The sequence below is a fragment of the Grampus griseus genome (genome assembly GCF_964374135.1).
Source record: "Grampus griseus genome assembly, chromosome: 11".
Classification (NCBI taxonomy): domain Eukaryota; kingdom Metazoa; phylum Chordata; class Mammalia; order Artiodactyla; family Delphinidae; genus Grampus; species Grampus griseus.
The window spans coordinates 26,730,261-26,750,304 of NC_139005.1; the positions used below are offsets into that span (position 1 = coordinate 26,730,261).

General features: G+C 37.5%; 1 protein-coding gene across 2 annotated transcripts in view; it reads right to left on the bottom strand.

The window, feature by feature from the left end:
* The window catches only part of PKP2 (plakophilin 2), a gene marked incomplete at its 5' end in the record, with an annotated part of 86,579 nt that overhangs the window by 46,235 nt on the left and 20,300 nt on the right, over nucleotides 1-20,044 (bottom strand). For both annotated transcript variants that reach the window (XM_082665859.1, XM_082665858.1), the window contains one exon: nucleotides 18,950-19,085. In XM_082665859.1, the coding sequence (XP_082521985.1) occupies nucleotides 18,950-19,085 (136 nt within the window). The remainder of the gene's footprint in view (nucleotides 1-18,949; nucleotides 19,086-20,044) is intronic.

Here is a 20,044-nt window from a genome sequence, read left to right on the forward strand (position 1 = left end):
CTTTTTACAGTCACCATGCTGTACATTACATTCCCATGACTTGTTTATTTTATAATTGGAAGAGTGCAAGCTATTTTTATGATCAATTGCTTTCAGTATTTAAAGACACTGAAATAAATTATGCAAGCATTTTAGGTAAATAACATAACTTTACGCTTTTTAATGTGCTATTTTCTTTTCTTTTTTTTTTTTTTTTGCAGTACTCGGGCATCTCACTGTTGTGGCCTCTCCCGTTGCAGAGCACAGGCTCCAGACGCGCAGGCTCAGCGGCCATGGCTCACGGGCCCAGCCGCTCCGCGGCATGCGGGATCCTCCCGGACCAGGGCACGAACCCGTGTCCCCTGCATCGGCAGGCGGACTCTCAACCACTGCGCTACCAGGGAAGCCCTAATGTGCTATTTTAAAAATATTTCTTCTATAGACATATGCAAGAAAGGGCATGATATTAGAGAAAGAACCAGAGGGTCAGAACTAGGAATAAAAAAGAAAAATAGAAGGTTTTGATTCTGAAACCTAAGGCTGTTTAACAAGAGGCCAAATAATGAGTCTGAATAAAGTGACTTTGTGTTTTAGGCTGCAAATATTATCTAAAGAAATCAGGAGGAGGATGCAGCATTGCTGAAGAGAAATGTTAAGTTGCAGACTGAGGGCTTTCTTTCTCAGAGGCTTCCACTAGCATCTGATTAAAATTTTTTTAAGTTGGTAAGAGCTTTTTGGTAAAGATCTCAGTCATTTTCACCATCTTAATGCAGAAATTTTTAGGAATTAAGTTGCTGTGAATGAGCATAAGTTTCCCATTCAGATGATGTTCATCACTTATGAATGATGCCCTAACTGCACGACAGTTCCCACTCAGGAGAGAGCTGCACACCTGGTCCAGTGGCACATTTCACATTTTCTATGTCTCTCATAGACAGACAAATGGAATTTAAGACACTGTCTTCCAATCTTACATCTTCCTTTGTTAGGACTGGGGAGTAGACTAGCAAGTCAGGAATAAAAGTCAAGGTTGTAAAATAATCTAGTAAAAATAATAAACATAATAATAACCACAATACTAACAAAATAACAACTCTTCCTCCCACTTCTATCACTAGGAGGTGTTGGCATAGTGTTAAGAATTTTATATACATTCTCTAATCAATAACTTGCAAGAACCTTAAGAGGAAAGTACTCTTTTGGTCTCTTTAAGGCTTCAGTGGCAGCAGTAAGGAAGAATACTTCCACTTTTGGCTCCCTTCAGAGGAGACATTTGCAGAACAGGAGACAACTGGAAGACTGGCTATGTCTAAAGCCATTCTAATGTATTTGTATGAAAATGCTAATGATAGCTATCAATAAGATCTGGTCCAGCAGATCATCTATTTGATCACTTCATCTATTCCTATTATTACACTTCCTTAAAAGCAGAAAGGCACAACTTATTTGAAAACAGCCTGTAACTCATGTTTTTCACTAATTCTGTCAATTTCTATTTCATAGTTAGGTTTTATGATGGTTGAATTCATACGCTCTAGACTTCATAAATGGCAGCTAGACGATAGAAATATTTCATTACTTAATTTACAACTAATAAGTTGCCTTCTTCAAAATATGATGTGAAATGGCCTCCTGGCTAAATTGCATTTCCAGCTGTGATGATAGCATGAGTGAGAAGTGGCTAGTGGAAGCCTCTACTGCCCTGCCTGGGTGGCATGAATGGCTGTCTTCTGCTAATAGCACTCTAACCCATTCCCTTACCCTGTCACCTTTATCCCCTTGGCTTTCAGCACTTGCTCCAGCCTGGAAAGAAGGAACTGCAGACACCTGATACTCAGATAAATGCTGAAATCCAGCTACAGCTCTGCTCACTGTAGAATGTGACCTCCTAGTATCTGGCACCTACCTCACATTTAAAAATAGATTTTAGTTACCTTTATCCATTTTATCAAATAGATATATATCATATCAAATACAAGAAGTTGATAATATTCTGCTCATTGCTTATAACTAGGGCAGTTGGTAGTGACTCCTATTCATATTAGTTCCAACGTTAAATGCACTGTTCTTGCCCCTCTGAATTCAGGGAAACAGGTGGGACCAGAGAGGTTGCATATGTTTGTTATACTGAATCCTCATGGGATTTGTTCCCCCTTTGGGAAAGGAAACAACCAGACTAACACAAACATCTCAGAACTTTAAACAAAGCTTCATTTGAGATGGCTTCTAAATATGTGAAAGGGCAAAATCGCATATTAGAATTTTAACTTTCTTCTTGACTGTTCTGATTCTTTTCCCTGCCAACTCTAGAAGAATTAAATGATGAGGGTTTCTGGTGGCAAATAAGTTGAGGGAACAAACTCTGTTGGCTCCCTCATGCCTGGTGCCTTTGCTCTCAGTTCCTTTCCTATCTGGAATGCTCTGCTCACTCTGCTTTTTCCGGCAAAGTCCTACTCATCCTGCATAAGCCAGCTCAAATGTCACCTCCTCTGTGAAGTGTCACCTTCTTTCTCTCCCTTCCCTCCCATTAGAATTAATCACTCCTTGCAAATTGGCATAACCTTTCAGGAAGGCAATTGTCAATATGTGTCAAAAACTTCAAACATATTCACTTTTAGTAAACTTCATTAGGAAATAATTTGAAATGCAGACACGGACTAACATGATAATAGTAACTAAATTATTTATAATATGGAAAAATAAGAAAGCATAAATGTCCAAAGATGGGGGAAGACTGGTTAATGATTAATTGTCACATATCCATAATACTGAGGTGTCCACAGGAGAGGCACAGCAATGTTTGAACTGACATTTTATTTGTCATATAGTTCCCTCATCAGTCAAATGGGGATTGTGCAACATTAGCAGTGTGCTAGGCCCAGAGTAGTTACTCCACACATCATAGCTACTACTATGACCATTAATATGCCACCATTAAAATGAAGTTTACAATATATATATATTTTTGGCCATGCAGTGGCACGACCAGGAATCAAACCCGTGCCCCTGCAGTGGAAGCGCAGAGTCCTAACCACTGGACCACCAGGGACCACCACTTTACAAAATATTTTTAATGTTATGAGAAAATGCTTGAGGCAATGTTATTGAAAAAGTTGAATAAAATATCTAATGCATTTCTGCTCACAGACATAAAGAAGGGAATGAAACTAGGGGGTTTGGGAGAAATGTTGGGGTTATAATGTATGAATGGGGCATGCTACTCTGTATTTTTTTAAACAACAAGCATGTATTTAGGCATGCTTTTTAAAAACAAAACATCCCCATAAACAAAGCTACATATTCAATTTGATGACAGCTGTGTACATGTATGCATTAAAAAAATCAGAGAGCAATACCAAATGATAACAATAGAAGGACTGTGGGCTTTTTTCCTTTTTTCTTTCTTAATTTCTCAAATTTCTTATAATCAGTTTATATTAGTTTTACAATAAGATTTTGCAAGACAGTTATTGCAGTCACTGCTTCGGTGATGAGATTTGAAGCAGGCATGGAAACAAAACCAGCTTAAGAAGGGTCTTGCAGATTAAATTAAGGGATTTGTCCTTTATATTGCAGGCAAGCAGGGCAGATATTGGAAAGGTCTTGCTGGATGCTGTGAAGAGACTGGGATTAGGAGTAGATAAGAATGGAGGCAGAGAGATTAATTAGGAGGCAGCTAGATTAAAAGGATGATGGTAACAGGGATCAGCATCATGATTAGGGAGAGCAAGATGTAGGCAGATTCAGGACACTTTTAAAATTATTTATTTATTTATTTATTTTTTGGCTGTGTTGGGTCTCAGTTGCGGCACACGGGATCTTTGTTGAGGCATGTGGGATCTTGTGTTGTGGTGCTCTGGCTCTTGGTTGTGGTGCACGGGCTTCTCTTTAGTTGTGGCATGCAGGTTTTCTCTTCTCCAGTTGTGGCGCGCGGGCTCCAGGGCACATGGGCTCTGTAGTTTGTGGCATGCTGACTCTCTTGTTGAGGCGCGTGAGCTCACTAGTTGTGGCGTGCGGGCTTAGTTGCCCCGTGGCATGTGGGATCTTAGTGCCCCGACCAGAGATTGAACTCACGTCCCCTGCATTGAAAGGCAGATTCTTTACCACTGGACCACCAGGGAAGTCCCCAGGACACTTTTAAAAGCAGCCTTAATAGGACTTGAAGACTGCATGAACGTGAGAAGTAAGGAAGAAAGAAGGTTCAAAGTCTCTGTTTCTATTTAGGTGTCAAACTACCTGGGTGAACTACCACTCACAGAGGAGTGAGTTATTATTTCAGGGCAAGCATTGTATGATTATCTGATTGCATTCTCACAACAACTCTTTGTAGTAGGACTATTAGTTCCAGTTTAAAGGAAAGCTGAGGTTTAGAGTGGTAAAATATCTTGCCCAAGGTCACCCAGGTAATTAGGTTGCTGGGATTCACACCCAGCCCCTGGCTACTCTTGAGAGTCAATGCTTAAACCACCACATGCCCTACCTGCCAACCCAGCAGAAAGAACAAGTTTAGAAGGAGAACTGACTGGACAGTAGAGAAAAAACAGCAATGAAGATAATGTGTTCATTTTTAGATAAGTTGATATTGAGTTCAGTGGGATGTCTAGCAAATAGACGGACATGTGGTTTGGAACCCAGGGAAAGGTAAGGTCTGGAGATGCTGTGAGTCATTAGCACTCAGATTACACATTAGTGAAAGTCAGAGGAGTAGATGAGGTGGGTCAGGAGATGGTGTCAAATAAGAAAAGTCCCAGGAAAGCATCTAGGGAACATAAACATTTAAGGTACAGGTTAAGGATAATTTTTTTTTTTTTTTTTAACAGAGGAAACCTGAAGGAGCCAGATAAATGGAAAAAGAGCCAGGAGACTCTGGGGCCAAAAGAAGAAAGTTTCAAAAAGGAATGAGGGATTGACAGTGTTAAATGCTGAGTCTTAATCAAATAAAATAATAACTGAAAAGTTGCCATTGAAGTTTATGATTTAAAATTTTGATCTTTATATTCAAACTGTAACTGTTTTTTGTAAGTAACATTAAAAAACTATAGTACCATTCTTAATATTAATGGGATTTTGTTAATGCCCTTGGGTTATATTTTCACTTCTTAGATTTTCTACCAAGCATATACGTGTATAGGTTTCATATAGTTTTCATGTTTCATTACTTTTAAAACCAGTCTTTGTTCTAGCTTTATTACAATGAATAAGAGCTATGAAGGCAAGCATAGGTTTAATCCTATATGCAAGCAAAATGGTATTTACAATCAAATTAGTAATTTAGGGGATAGTGGAAATCTAGCCCAACTTGGGTAACAAGAGAAAATTTCATGTAATTCCACGTTATAAAATGAAAGCATGTATAAAAACGCTGAGTTTTAAAAATTGAGAATAAAAAAAGATTTGTGTATAAAGAAGGTTTATTACTAGCTAAATATATTATTTTTAAAAATGCTCACTGGGCTTCCCTGGTGGCGCAGTGGTTGAGAGTCCGCCTGCCGATGCAGGGGACACGGGTTCGTGCCCCGGTCGGAGAAGATCCCACATGCCGTGGAGCGGCTAGGCCCGTGAGCCATGGCCGCTGAGCCTGCGTGTCCAGAGCCTGTGCTCCGCAATGGGAGAGGCCACAACAGTGAGAGGCCCGTGTACCGCAAAAAAATAAAAAATAAAAAATAAAAAATAAATTAAAATGCTTACTTACTTTTTCCATGGAATAAACATAGGCAAAGGGTCAGTGAGAAATACCCAAAACGTACATAACTTTTAAAAGTAAAATAGATGGGATAGGTCTTTTGAAGCAATACATAAAATACAGATATCATGAAGAAAAATATTGACAAATTTACTTCATAAGAATTTAAAATTAGGGACTTCCCTGGTGGCACAGTGGTTAAGAATACACCTGCCAGTGCAGGGGACACGGGTTCGAGTCCTGGTCCGGGAGGATCCCACATGCTGCGGAGCAACTAGGCCCGTGTGTCGCAACTACTGAGCCAGTGCTCTAGAGCCCGCGAGCCACAACTACTGAGCCCATGTGCCACAACTACTGAAGCCCACACTCCTAGAGCCTGTGCTCCGCAACAAGAGAAGCCACGGTGATTAGAAGCCCGTGCACCACAACAAAGAGTGGCCCTCACTTGCCGCAACTAGAGAAAGCCCGCACTCAGTAACAAAGACCCAATGCAGCCAAAAATAAAGAAAGAAAGAAAGAAAAAGAAAAGAATTTAAAATCATGCACAATGAAAGGTACCATAAGCAAAGTTAGGAAACAACACTGTCACATATGTAGCAATGGATTAACGTGCATAATAGGTAAAGAACTCTTACAAATAATTAAGAAACAGACACACGTCTTGGGACTTCCCTGGTGGCACAGCGGGTAAGACTGCACTCCCAATGCAGGGGGCCCAGGTTCGATCCCTGGTCAGGGAACTGGATCCCACATGCATGCCGCAACTAAGAGTTCGCATGCCACAACTAAGGAGCCAGCAAGCTGCAACTAAGGAGCCTGAGAGCTGCAACTGGGGAGACCGCCTGCCACAACTAAGACTCGGTGCAACCAAAATAAATGAATAAATAAATAAATAAATAAATATTAAAAAAAAAGAAACAGAAACACGTCTTAGAAAAAATAGTCAATGAATTAAAAAATGACAACTGACTGAATAAATACAGTCAAAAAAATATCAAAAAATGCTCTTCATGAATAATTAATGAAATGCAAGTGAAAAAAAATTAGTGGAAGCTCATTTGTCTGACTTACTAACTGATCTGCAGGATTAATCACATTCTCTTTTCCCTCTGTGACATCCACGGATTTTGAGTACTATCAAAGCTGTAGGTTAGTATATGTTGGTCTTTGCATTCTTATTTCTTCTAGTTTACCAAGAATAACTTAGGTTTCTTACCCAATGCATTTATGTCAGTTATACTTGTTATTGTAATTATGTAATTTACTTACCTACTCTGAAAAAGCTCTGTGTCTCTGAAAACTAATTTGAATGCTTTAGAAAGACTAGATAAAGGTGAAGAGCTTTAAAAAGCTCTGTAATTGGTTGTGGAAGAAATTAACCTGAAAGACTAGGTAAAAATATAAGAATCTAGAAGGATATGAACTCAGATGAATAAGGGCCACTAAGTTCTCATCTCACTCCAAAAAACCTAAAAATGGCAAATGAAACATAATTGGCATAGTTTATGTACGAAAGACTGACAAACTCTGTAAGTGTTTGTGTGTGTATAATTTTTTAAAAGAATTTCTCTGTAACTCTGATTACCTGATCAGTTATTCGTCTTTAGTTCCAGAAATAGCGAATTTCTTCTATAAAGAGATACCTTTCTTTCTCCTTATCAGATTAACAAAAATGAACAAAAAAGAATAATATCTTGTGGTAGTAATGGTGCATGTAAATAGGCACTTTGACACCATGCTGGTGGGAGTGTAAATTTGTATAATTTGGGGGAAGATTTATAGGAGGCTATTTATCAAAATTAAAAGTGACTCACTAGTAATGAGGACTGGATTTACCTACCATTTGAACAATTTTAAAAACCAGACAAAACATACAATAGTTTCAATAACTGGACATGAGGCAATGATGGACAGTGATCCCTAAGAGATGGAGAACAAGCAAGGACAGCCCTACTGCTGCCTCAGATCACAGTCTAGAGAGAGTTCCCAGGCTGTGGTGCGATTTGGGAAAACCTAAGTGGAATTCAACAAGCAGAGCTGAGGAGAAAGAGTGAAGAATCCAAGAAGAACAAAGAGGCTAGTGTTTGCAGGGAGGAGTAACAGTAAGAAAAGAGCTGCACAGAAAGAGAACTCCTGAGATCTGCAGAGGGTCCCCATTTAGTATTCAGTAGAGTAGAGTATTAATCAGTTTATCTTTGTGAGGAAGTTGCCTGAGGCCAGGGAAGTAACTGCCTAAAAAAGTTACTGCTCCTCATGCTCACACAGGCCCGTGAACAGGGCCTGTTCTCACTAGCCAGCCAGAAAGCCTCATAATTCATAGTACATTGGGTAGAGTTCTCAGAAGTGTCTTGCCTTAAGAAGTGGGGACTAATTAGTTCTAGAATAAATGCTGCTCTGGTCCCACCAACAAATCTTAAAAGCAAGATTTGAAAGAGTCAAACTGTTTTCAAGTAATTTAATTGTATCCTTGAGTTTGTGAAGAAAACTCAAGAATATCTACAAATATAAAAATGTCCAGCATCCAACAAGATAAAATTCATAATACCTGGCATTCGATAAAAAATTTCCAGGCATGCAAAGAAGAAAAATATTATCCATAATGAGAAGTAAAAACAATCAAATGAAACCCACTCAGAATGTAAATTGGTGCAGCCCCTATGGAAAACAGTATGGAAGTTCCTCAAGTAACTGAAAATAGAGTTGCCATATGATTCAGCAATCCCACTCCTGGGCATATATCTGGACAGAACTATAATTTGAAAAGATACATGTACCCCTATGTTCATAGCAGCACTATTCACAATAGCCAAGACATGGAAACAACTGACAGATGAATGGATAAAGATGATGTGATAGATATAATGGAATACTACTCAGGCATAAAAAAGAATGAAACAATGCCATTTGCAGCAACATGGATGGACCTAGAGATGATCACACTAAGTGAGTAAGTCAGAAAGAGAAAGATAAATACCATATGATATCACTTATATGTGGAACCTAAAATATGACACAAATGAACTTACTTATGAAACAGAAATGGACTCACTGACATAGAGAACAGACTTGTGGTTGCCAAGTGGGAGGGGGAGGTAGAGGAGGAAAGGATTGGGAGTTTGGGATTAGCAGATGCAAACTATTATATATAGAATGGATAAACAATAAGATCCTACTGTACAGCACAGGGAACTATATTCAGTATTCTGTAATAAACCATAATAGAAAGGAATATGAAAAAGAATACATATATGTATACCTGAATCACTTTGCTGGACAGCAGAAATTAACACAACATTGTAAATCAACTATACTTCAATAAAATAAATTTTTTTTTTTTGCGGTACGCGGGCCTGTCACTGTTGTGGCCTCTCCTGCTGCGGAGCACAGGCTCCGGACGCGCAGGCTCAGCGGCCATGGCTCACAGGCCTAGCTGCTCCGTGGCATGTGGAATCCTCCCGGACCGGGGCATGAACCCGTGTTCCCTGCATCGGCAGGTGGACTCTCAACCACTGCGCCACCAGGGAAGCCCCAATAAAATAAATTTTTAAAAAATGAAACCCACCTAGAATGGACACAGATGTTAGAATTAACAGACAAGGTCATTCAAGCAGCTATTTTAACAGTCTTCCCTACGCTCAGAAATCTTCAGGAAAGATGAAACATGTTAGGTAGGGACACAGAAGATATAAAAAGACTCAAATTTAACTTCTAGAGAGGAAAACTATAATTTACGAAGTAAAAAATATACTGAATGAGATTAATGGCATATTAAACATTGCAGAAGAAAATTTTAGTATATTTAAAGCATAGAAAATGAATTTATCCAAAAAGAAACATACAGAAAAAAGAAACCAACTAAAAAAGAAAAATAAAGTATGCATGAGCTGTGGGACAACCTCAAGCAGCCTAATATATATGTAACTGTAGTTCCCAAAGGTGGGACAGAAGAAAATTTCCCAAACAAAATTCCAAAATTTGATGAAAAGCAGGAATCAACAATTTGAGAAGTCTAATGAACTTAAGAAGCCTACGGAAAACTGCACAAAGGTACATTGTGACCAAACTGCTCAACACCAATGATTAAGATAAAATCTTAAAAGCAGCTTGGGTAGGCAGGGAGAGACACATCATGTACAGTACAAAAATAAGGAGGACAGGACATTTCTTGTCTGAAACAATGCAGATGACAAGACAATGGCGCAACAACTTTCAAGTACTGGAATTAAAACACCATCAACCTAGGGTTCTGTTACTAGTGAAAATAACTTTCAAAAGCAAAGATGAAATTCTTTTTCAGGTATTCGAAGCTGAAATAGTTAATCGGAGATTTGCATTATAATAAATGTTTTAAAAAATTCTTCAGGCAAAGGGAAATGACATCAGATGACACCTACAAAAAGAAATGAAGAGCACTGGAACAACTTAGATAAAATGAACAAAGACTTGGGTCTTTGAATGACATAAACTACCAAAACTCAATAGGAAGAAATAAATAGTCCAAATAGCCCCATATCAGTTAAAGAAATTAAATTTATAGTTAATAACCTTCTCACAAAGAAGACTTAAGATCAAAATAGCTTCACTGGTGAATTCCACCAAACATTTAAGGAAGAAATAATACCAAGTCCCATCAAAATCTTTCAGAAAATTGAAGAGAAGAGGAAACTTTCCAATTTATTCTATTAGGCTAGTATTACCCTCAATCTAAAACTGGACAAAGACATTACAAAAAAAGAAAATTACAGGTCAATATCATTCGTAAATTAGCTTTGTAATTTCTTGACAAAATTTTAGCAAATCTAATTCAAAAATATAAAAAGTGACAGTATATCATGATCAGGTGGGTTTCATCATAGGAATGGGTAACATTTAAAAATCAAAGTAATATATCGTATTAGCAAAATTAAAACCAGAGAAGTATTTCAATAAATGTATAAAAAGCATTTAATAAAATTCAACAGTCATTCCTGAGGGGGGAAAAGTCTATTAAATTAGGGACAGAAGGGAAGTTATTTAACTTGATTCGGTGATTTATGAAAAACCTACACCAACAGCTAACATCATACTCAATGGTAAAAAGCTGAAAGCTTTTCCTCAAAGATCAGAAGCAACAAGGATGCCCACTCTCACCACTTCTGTTCAACATAGTATTGAAAGTCCTAGCCAGAGCAACTAGGCAAGAAAAAGAAATAAAAGGCATCAAATCAGAAAGGAAGAAGTAAAATCATCACTATTTGCAGATGACATGATATTATGTACAGGAAACCCTAAAGATGTCACAGAAAACTGTTAGAACTAATCAACAAATTCAGTAAAGTTGTAAGATACAAAACTAATATACAAAAATCGGTTGCATTTCTGTATACTTAATAACAAACTATCAGAAAGAGAAATTAAGAAAACAATCCCATTTACAACTGCAGCAAAGAGAATAAAATCCTAGGAATAAATTTAACCAATGAGGTGAAAGACCTGTACACTGAAAATTATAAGACACTGATGAAAGAAACTGAAGAAGACACAAGTAAATGGAAATACATTCCATGCTCATAGACTGGAAGAATTAATATCATTAAAAACATCTATACTACCCAAAGCAATCTCCAGATTCCATGAAATCCCCATCAAGATTCCAATGGTATTTTTCATGGAAGTAGAACAAGCAATCCTAACATTTATATAGAACCACAAAAGACCCTGATAGATAAAGGAATCTTGAGAAAAAAGAACAAAGCTGGAGGCATCATGCTTCCTTGATTTTAAACTATATTAAAAAGCTATAACAATCAAACCAGTATGATTTTAGAATAAAAACAGACATATAGATCAGTGGAACAGATTAGAGAGCCCAGAAATAAACCCACACATTATGATCAATTTACAACAAAGAAGGCAAGAATACACAATAAAAGGTTTTGGGGAGGCTGCACAGCCACATGCAAAAGAATGTAACTGTACCACTATCTTACACCATACACAAAAATCAACTGAAATGGATTAAAGACTTGAACGTAAGACCTGAAACCATAAAACTCCTGGAAGGAAACATAGGCTGTAAGCTCCTTGACGTTGGTCTTGGTGATGATTTTTTGGATTTGACATCCAAAGAAAGGCAACAAAAGCAAAATTAAACAAGTGGGACTATATCAAACTAAAAAGCTTCTGGCACAGCAGAAGAATAGATCAACAAAAGGCAACTTATACAATGGGAGAAAATATTTGCAAATCATATGCCTGATAAGGGATATATATAAAGTATATATACTTTATATACTTTATGTATATAAAGTATACAAAGAACTCATACAACTCAACATCAAAACAAACAACCTGATTAAAAAATGGGAAGAGGACATGAATAGACATTTTTCCAAAGAAAACAGATGGCCAATAAACACATGAAAAGATGTGTCACTAATCAGCATCATTAATCAACAAGGAAATGAAAATCAAAACCACAATGAGGTATTACCTCACACCTGTTAGAATTGCTATTACCAAAAAGACAAGAAACCCTTGTGTACTGTTGGTGGGAATGTAAATTGGAGCATCCACTGTGGAAAATGGTATGGAGGTTCCTCAAAAAATGAAAAATAAAATAACCATATAATGCAACAATTCTACTTATAGGTATTTATCTGAAGGAAACAAAAACACTAACTCAAAAACATATATGAACCCCCGTGTTCACTGCAGCATTATTATTTTTTAAATAAATTTATTTATTTATTTTTAGCTGTGTTGAGTCTTTGTTGCTGTGCACAGGCTTTCTCTAGTTGCGGTGAGCGGGGGCTACTTTTCATTGCGGTGTGCGGGCTTCTCATTGCGGTGGCTTCTCATCGCAGAGCACGGGCTCTAGGTGCACGGGCTTCAGCAGTTGTGGCGCATGGGCTTAGTCGTTCTGCGGCATGTGGGATCTTCCTGGACCAGGGCTCGAATCCATGTGCCCTGCATTGGCAGGCGGATTCTTAACCACTGCGCCACCAGGGAAACTCGACTGCAGCATTATGTATAATAGCTAAGACATGGAAACAACCTAAGTGTCCATCGGTGGATGAATAGATAAAGAAGTTGTGGTGTGTAAATATATATATATGGAATATTATTCAGCTATAAAAAGGAAGGAATTACTGCCACTGCAACAACATGTATGGACCTTAAAGGCATTATGCTAAGTGAAATAAGTCAGACAGAGATAGACAAACACCCTATGACCTCACTCACATCTGGAATCTAAGAAACAAATAAAACAAAAAAACCCGAAAATCATAGGTACAGAGTACAGTTTGGTGGTTGCCAGAGGTGGGGAGGGGGTTTGGGGCAGGGTGCAATGGGTGAAGGGGGTCAAAAGGTGCAAACGTGCTGGGGATGTAATGTACAGCATGATGACTATAATTAATAATACTGTATTGTATATTTGAAAGTTGCTAAGACAGTAGATCTTAAAACTTCTCAGGACAAGACAAAAAATTTTGTAACTATGTGTGGTGATAAATGGTAACCAGATTTATTGTGGTGATCACTGCACAATATATACATATATCATACCATTATATTGTATACCTGAAACTAATATAATGTTATATGTCAATTATATCTCAATTAAAAAAACAAAACAAAAAGCTGGAAAAAACTGTTGTTAAAAATACTAAAGTATCAGCCTTTTCCCTTTCTTCGAAAAAAAAAAAAAAAAAAAGCAAGAAAAGAAAAACCACAAAAATACCCCAGATTAAATTCCTCAAAAAACAACAACAAAAAAAAACCTTACAGGTAGCATCAGACTTAATAGTGTAAGCACAACTGAATGCTTTCCCCTACAATCACGAACAGGACATGTCCACTCTCACTTCTTTTTAACATTGTACTGGAGGTTCTAGCCAGTACTAAATTAAAAAAAAAAAGACATATAAGTCATCCAGATTAGAAAGGAAGAAACAAAACTGTCTTTATTTGCAGTTGGCATGACCTTCTACGTAGAAATGTGATGAATCTACAAATATGCTACAACAGCTAATAAGTGAATTAGGTAATAACACAGGTACAAACCAACATATAAAAAAATCAACTGCATTTCTATCTACTATCATTGAACTACAAAAAATTGAAATTGAAAAACAAAACTTGACCATTTATAAAAGCATCTAGAAGTATGATATCTTTAGGGAAAGATCTGACAAAAGAATGAAAGATCTCTAGAGTAAAAACCACAAAACACTGTTGAGAGAAATTAAGGAAGACCTAAGTAAGTGGTGCAGTATACCATGTTCAGAGGTCAGAAGACTTGTTTAGATGTCAATTCTCCACATATTGATCTACAGATTCAATGCAACCTCAAAACAAAATCCCAGCAGTTTTTTAAAATATAGAAATTGACAAGCTCATTTCTAAAATTCAAATGGAAAGCAAAACACCTAGAATAGCCAAAATAACTTGAAAAAGAACAAAGTCAGAGGGCTAACATTACCTAATTTCAAGACTTAATATAAAACTATGGTAATCAAGACAGTATGGTATTTGTATAAAGATAGGGCTTCCCTGGTGGCACAGTGGTTGAGAGTTTGCCTGCCGATGCAGGGGACACGGGTTCGTGACCTGGTCCAGGAAGACCCCACATGCCGCAGAGTGGCTGGGCCTGTGAGCTGTGGCCACTGAGCCTGTGCGTCTGGAGCCTGTGCTCCGCAATGGGAGAGGCCACAGCAGTGAGAGGCCTGCGTACCGCAAAAAAAAAAAAAGATAGACAGAGATCAATGGAATAGAATACATAGTCCAGAAATAAACTCACATATATGCATATGATCAATTCCTTTACAACAAAAGTGCAAAAATAACTCAGTACCAAAAGGCTAGTCTTTTTAACAAATCCTGCCTAAACAATTGCATATACATATATTTTAACAAAAGGAATTTTGGTCCACATCTTGCAATATATACAAAAATTAACCCCAAAAGGACTGTTGATCAACTATAAAATATTATACTTAAAAAACTTCTAGAAGAAAATATAGAAGAGTATTTTTGTGAACTTGGAGTACAGAAAGGTTTCTTGGATACACCATGAAAAGTATGACCCATAAGGAAAAACTGATAAATTAGACTCCATCAAAATTAAAAACTGTTAAGAGAATGAAAAAACAAAACACAACTGAGAGAAAATATTTCCAAATCATATATATGAAAAAAGATTTATATGCAGAATCTATAAAGAAATATCAGAATTCAATAAGAAAACAAAAGACCCAAATAAAAAAATGGGCAAAAGATCTGGAAACACATTTCACCAAAGAAGGTATATAGATGATACATAAGCAAATGAAAAGATGTTCAACATCACAGGTCATTAGGAAAATGCAAATTATAACCACAGTGAAATACTACTACAAACCTATAGGCTCTAATAAATACTGACCATGTCAAGTGTTAGGATATCGAGGAACTGGAACTCTCATACATTGCTAGTGGGAATATAAAATGGTACAGCTACTTTGTAAAACAGTTTGGCAACTCCTTAAAAAGTCATACAACTACCATATCATCCAGGCATTCCACTTCAAGGAATTTACCCCAGAGAAATTAAAACATTTGTTTGTATACATGTGTTCATAGCAGCTTTATTTGTAAAAGCCAAAACTCAAATGTCCATCAACAGGTAAATAGATAAACACATTATGGTGTATCCATACAACAAAATACTACTCAGCCATACACACACACACATCTTTTGATACATACAACATGGATGGATCTTAAAAGATTTAAGTTAAGCTGAGTAAAAGAATCCAGACAGGGCTTCCCTGGTGGCGCAGTGGTTGAGAGTCCGCCTGCCGATGCAGGGGACACGGGTTCGTGCCCCGGTCTGGGAAGATCCCACATGCCGCAGAGCGGCTGGGCCCCTGAGCCATGGCCGCTGAGCCTGCGCGTCCGGAGCCTGTGCTCCGCAACGGGAGAGGCCACAATGGTGAGAGGTCCGCGTACCATAAAAAAAAAAAAAAAAAGAATCCAGACAAAAAATGCATATTTACTAATATGATTCCATTTATATACAAACCTAGAAAATTCAACTTATCTATAGTAACAGAAAGCAGATCACTGGTTGCCTGGGACTGGAAGTGGGTTGTGTAGGGGTGGGATGTATTGATTACCAAGGGGCACAAGGAAACTTTGGAGGTAATGGATATGCTCATTATATTGATTGTGATGATGGTTTCACAGTATCAAAACATATGTCAAAACTTTGTCATTTTGAACCTTAGCAAGTCTGTTAAAAAACTGAACAAACAAAATTGGTGCACTTATACAAGAGAAATCTATGTGGCAGTTTTAAAGAATGAAGTAGGGCTAATAAATACTGAAGATTTCCAAGATATAGTGTTAGATAAATACATAAAGTACTGAGTACTATAAATAACCTGTTACCATTTGTGATTTTATTTTAAACAAAAAAGGATATTCAACCAACCCATCCAATAATTGTTTCTACATGCATAACCTATCTCTGGAAAGATACCCCAAAATTGATGAGAGAGACGAAGAGAGAAGGAGGGAGGGAGGAGGAATGAGAATGGGAGGCTGAGAGAGAAAGAGGGAAATGGGGGGTAGACTGGGGTTTGGAGTAGGAGAGAAACTTATTTTTCACTGCATGCCTTTTTGAACTATGATTTTTTTCCCCCACAAATGTACCACTTTTGGTGGCAGGATACAAAATTAATGCACAGAAATCTCTGGCATTCCTATATACTAATGATGAAAAATCTGAAAGTGAAATCAAGAAAACACTCCCATTTACCATTGCAACAAAAAGAATAAAATATCTAGGAATAAACCTACCTAAGGAGACAAAAGACCTGTATGCAGAAAATTATAAGACACTGATGAAAGAAATTAAAGATGATATAAATAGATGGAGAGATATACCATGTTCTTGGATTGGAAGAATCAACATTGTGAAAATGACTCTACTACCCAAAGCAATCTATAGATTCAATGCAATCCCTGTCAAACTACCACTGGCATTTTTCACAGAACTAGAACAAAAAATTTTGCAATTTGTATGGAAACACAAAAGACCCCGAATAGCCAAAGCAATCTTGAGAACGAAAGAAGGAACTGGAGGAATCAGGCTCCCTGACTTCAGACTATACTACAAAGCTACAGTCATCAAGACGGTATGGTACTGGCACAAAAACAGAAAGATAGATCAATGGAACAGGATAGAAAGCCCAGAGATAAACCCATGCACATATGGACACCTTATTTTTGATAAAGGTGGCAGTAATGTACAATGGAGAAAGGACAGCCTCTTCAATAAGTGGTGCTGGGAAAACTGGACAGGTACATGTAAAAGTATGAGATTAGATCACTCCCTAACACCATACACAAAAATAAGCTCAAAATGGATTAAAGAACTAAATGTAAGGCCAGAAACTATCAAACTCTTAGAGGAAAACATAGGCAGAACACTCTATGACATAAATCAAAGCAAGATCCTTTCTGACCCACCTCCTAGAGTAATGGAAATAAAAACAAAAATAAACAAATGGGACCTAATGAAACTTCAAAGCTTTTGCACAGCAAAGGAAACCATAAACAAGACCAAAAGACAACCCTCAGAATGGGAGAAAATATTTGCAAATGAAGCAACCGACAAAGGATTAATCTCCAAAATTTACAAGCAGCTCATGCAGCTCAATAACAAGAAAACAAACAACCCAATCCAAAAATGGGCAGAAGACCTAAATAGACATTTCTCCAAAGAAGATATACAGACTGCCAACAAACACATGAAAGAATGCTCAACATCATTAATCATTAGAGAAATGCAAATCAAAACTACAATGAGATATCATCTCACACCAGTCAGAATGGCCATCATCAAAAAATCTAGAAACAATAAATGCTGGAGAGGGTGTGGAGAAAAGGGAACACTCTTGCACTGCTGGTGGGAATGTGAATTGGTTCAGCCACTATGGAGAACAGTATGGAGGTTCCTTAAAAAACTACAAATAGAACTACCATATGACCCAGCAATCCCACTACTGGGCATATACCCTGAGAAAACCAAAATTCAAAAAGAGTCATGTACCAAAATGTTCATTGCAGCTCTATTTACAATAGCCCAGAGATGGAAACAACCTAAGTGCCCGTCATCGGATGAATGGATAAAGAAGATGTGGCACATATATACAATGGAATATTACTCAGCCATAAAAAGAAACGAAATTGAGCTATTTGTAATGAGGTGGATAGACCTAGAGTCTGTCATACAGAGTGAAGTAAGTCAGAAAGAAAAAGACAAATACCGTATGCTAACACATATATATGGAATTTAAGAAAAAAATGTCATGAAGAACCTAGGGGTAAAGCAGGAATAAAGACGCAGACCTCTTAGAGAACGGACTTGAGGTTATGGGGAGGGGGAAGGGTGAGCTGTGACAGGGCGAGAGAGAGTCATGGGCATATACACACTAACAAACGCAGTAAGGTAGATAGCTAGTGGGAAGCAGCCACATGGCATAGGGATATTGGCTCGGTGCTTTGTGACAGCCTGGAGGGGTGGGATGGGGAGGGTGGGAGGGAGGGAGACGCAACAGGGAAGACATATGGGAACATATGTTTATGTATGACTGATTCACTTTGTTATAAAGCAGAAACTAACACACCATTGTAAAGCAATTATACCCCAATAAAGATGTTAAAAAAAAAAAAAAATGTACCACTTTTGAAAACGAACATTGATTCCATTTTGGAGGATCTGTCCTATAGCAACACTGGTGGAAATGCCAGAAGATACATGTACAAAGCTATCCATTGTTGTAATATGTTAAAGAAATTGTTTAAGGAAAACAAAAATTGGACCACATTGCTTACATTTAATATATTTTTTTAAACATAGAAAATAATAGCCTAAAATGTACACTCATTTTCTCTCTCTCACTCCCTTTCTCTCTCAGAAAAATCTGAAACTATACAGACTGATACAAACAATTATCTCTGGGGATGGTTCTAAAAGGTCAGACAAAGACGGGAGAGGTATGTGTAGTGATTTACATTCTAAGTTTCTGGATTGCAGGAAAATTTTTTTTGGCAATCAGTGTATATTTCCTTTTAAATTAAAAGGTCTCAATAAAGGTTATTTATTTATTTAATTTTAAAAATTGAGCTACGATTGACATAACTCAATGAAGATTTTCAAAAATTAAAATAAATTAAAATTGGTTTCAGTTTGCAGTATCACCGTAATAGATGTGAAAGTGTGCTAGTTTTACATCAGACTTAATATGATATGCTCACCCTTTTCCGCGCTTCAGATTTCTGGAAGCACTCATGCTGTATGAAAGTAGCTGCAGCAGAAATCCTGGACGGCGGCATGTGGTCTGCCTCAAGCATACTCACTGCTCGCTCCAGAGTCATCTCCGTGTCTGCATTCCTAGACAAACAGTCACAGATTCAGCAAAATTCCAAACCTGCCCTCTCCTGTCAACTTGATCCTCCAGAGATGACTTGGCTAATATCGTGAAGCACCTAGAACGTCTGAGCCTTGCCTCCTCTTCAGCCAGAGGAATAATCAGCCTCTGAGATCAGAAGGTATAGGAAGCTAGCAGCAGAAACACTCCAGCTCTGGTCAGACTAGCCTCTAAAGATATCACTGAATTGAGAAGAAACTTAACTCTGTTTAAGATAAACATGTATCTTACATGAAATTTAAAAGAAATTTGGTCACAGAAATTAAAAATTATTCCTACCCTGGTAATGTCACACCTGTAAGTTAAACACCTTCCCTCAAAAATCATTAGATTTTTCTCACCAGCTGCTCAAAATCTGTTATTTCACCTGAAAATCAGTTTTAAAAGAAGCATTCTAAAAGTGCTCTTATTTGATGAATATAGTAGTATGTAAACAGTACAAGCCAGGAAAACTGAGTTTGTTTGGTTAAAATAAGTCATGCTAGTGTGACAGAATCCATCAGGAAAGGTAATGATTACATGCAACAATAAAAAGCCCTTTTTAAAGACAATTTTATAAACATTCTGTTACCATTTGCTTTGCCATTGTAATGACATTCAGTTTACATCTATCTAGTAGCATACTTTGTCCTCTACTAATTGCAGGTGTGTAGTGTTATGAAATCTGACTCAGTTTGATACTGACAGGATAATTTATAGAGAACAAATAAAATTGCTATGTGTAAAACAATAGCTCCCAAATGCCTCACAGAAGTGGCATTTTTTTCCTCCCCTTTTACTTCTGCCTAGAGGGTGACTAGGTTAGGTAGCCTATTACCAAGGTAGATGTGCACTTCCTTTTTTCTTTTGCACATCTGCACTTCCTTAAGTATTGCCTCAGAGAAACCATACTCAGGATGGCAACACGTTAGGACTGTGGCTA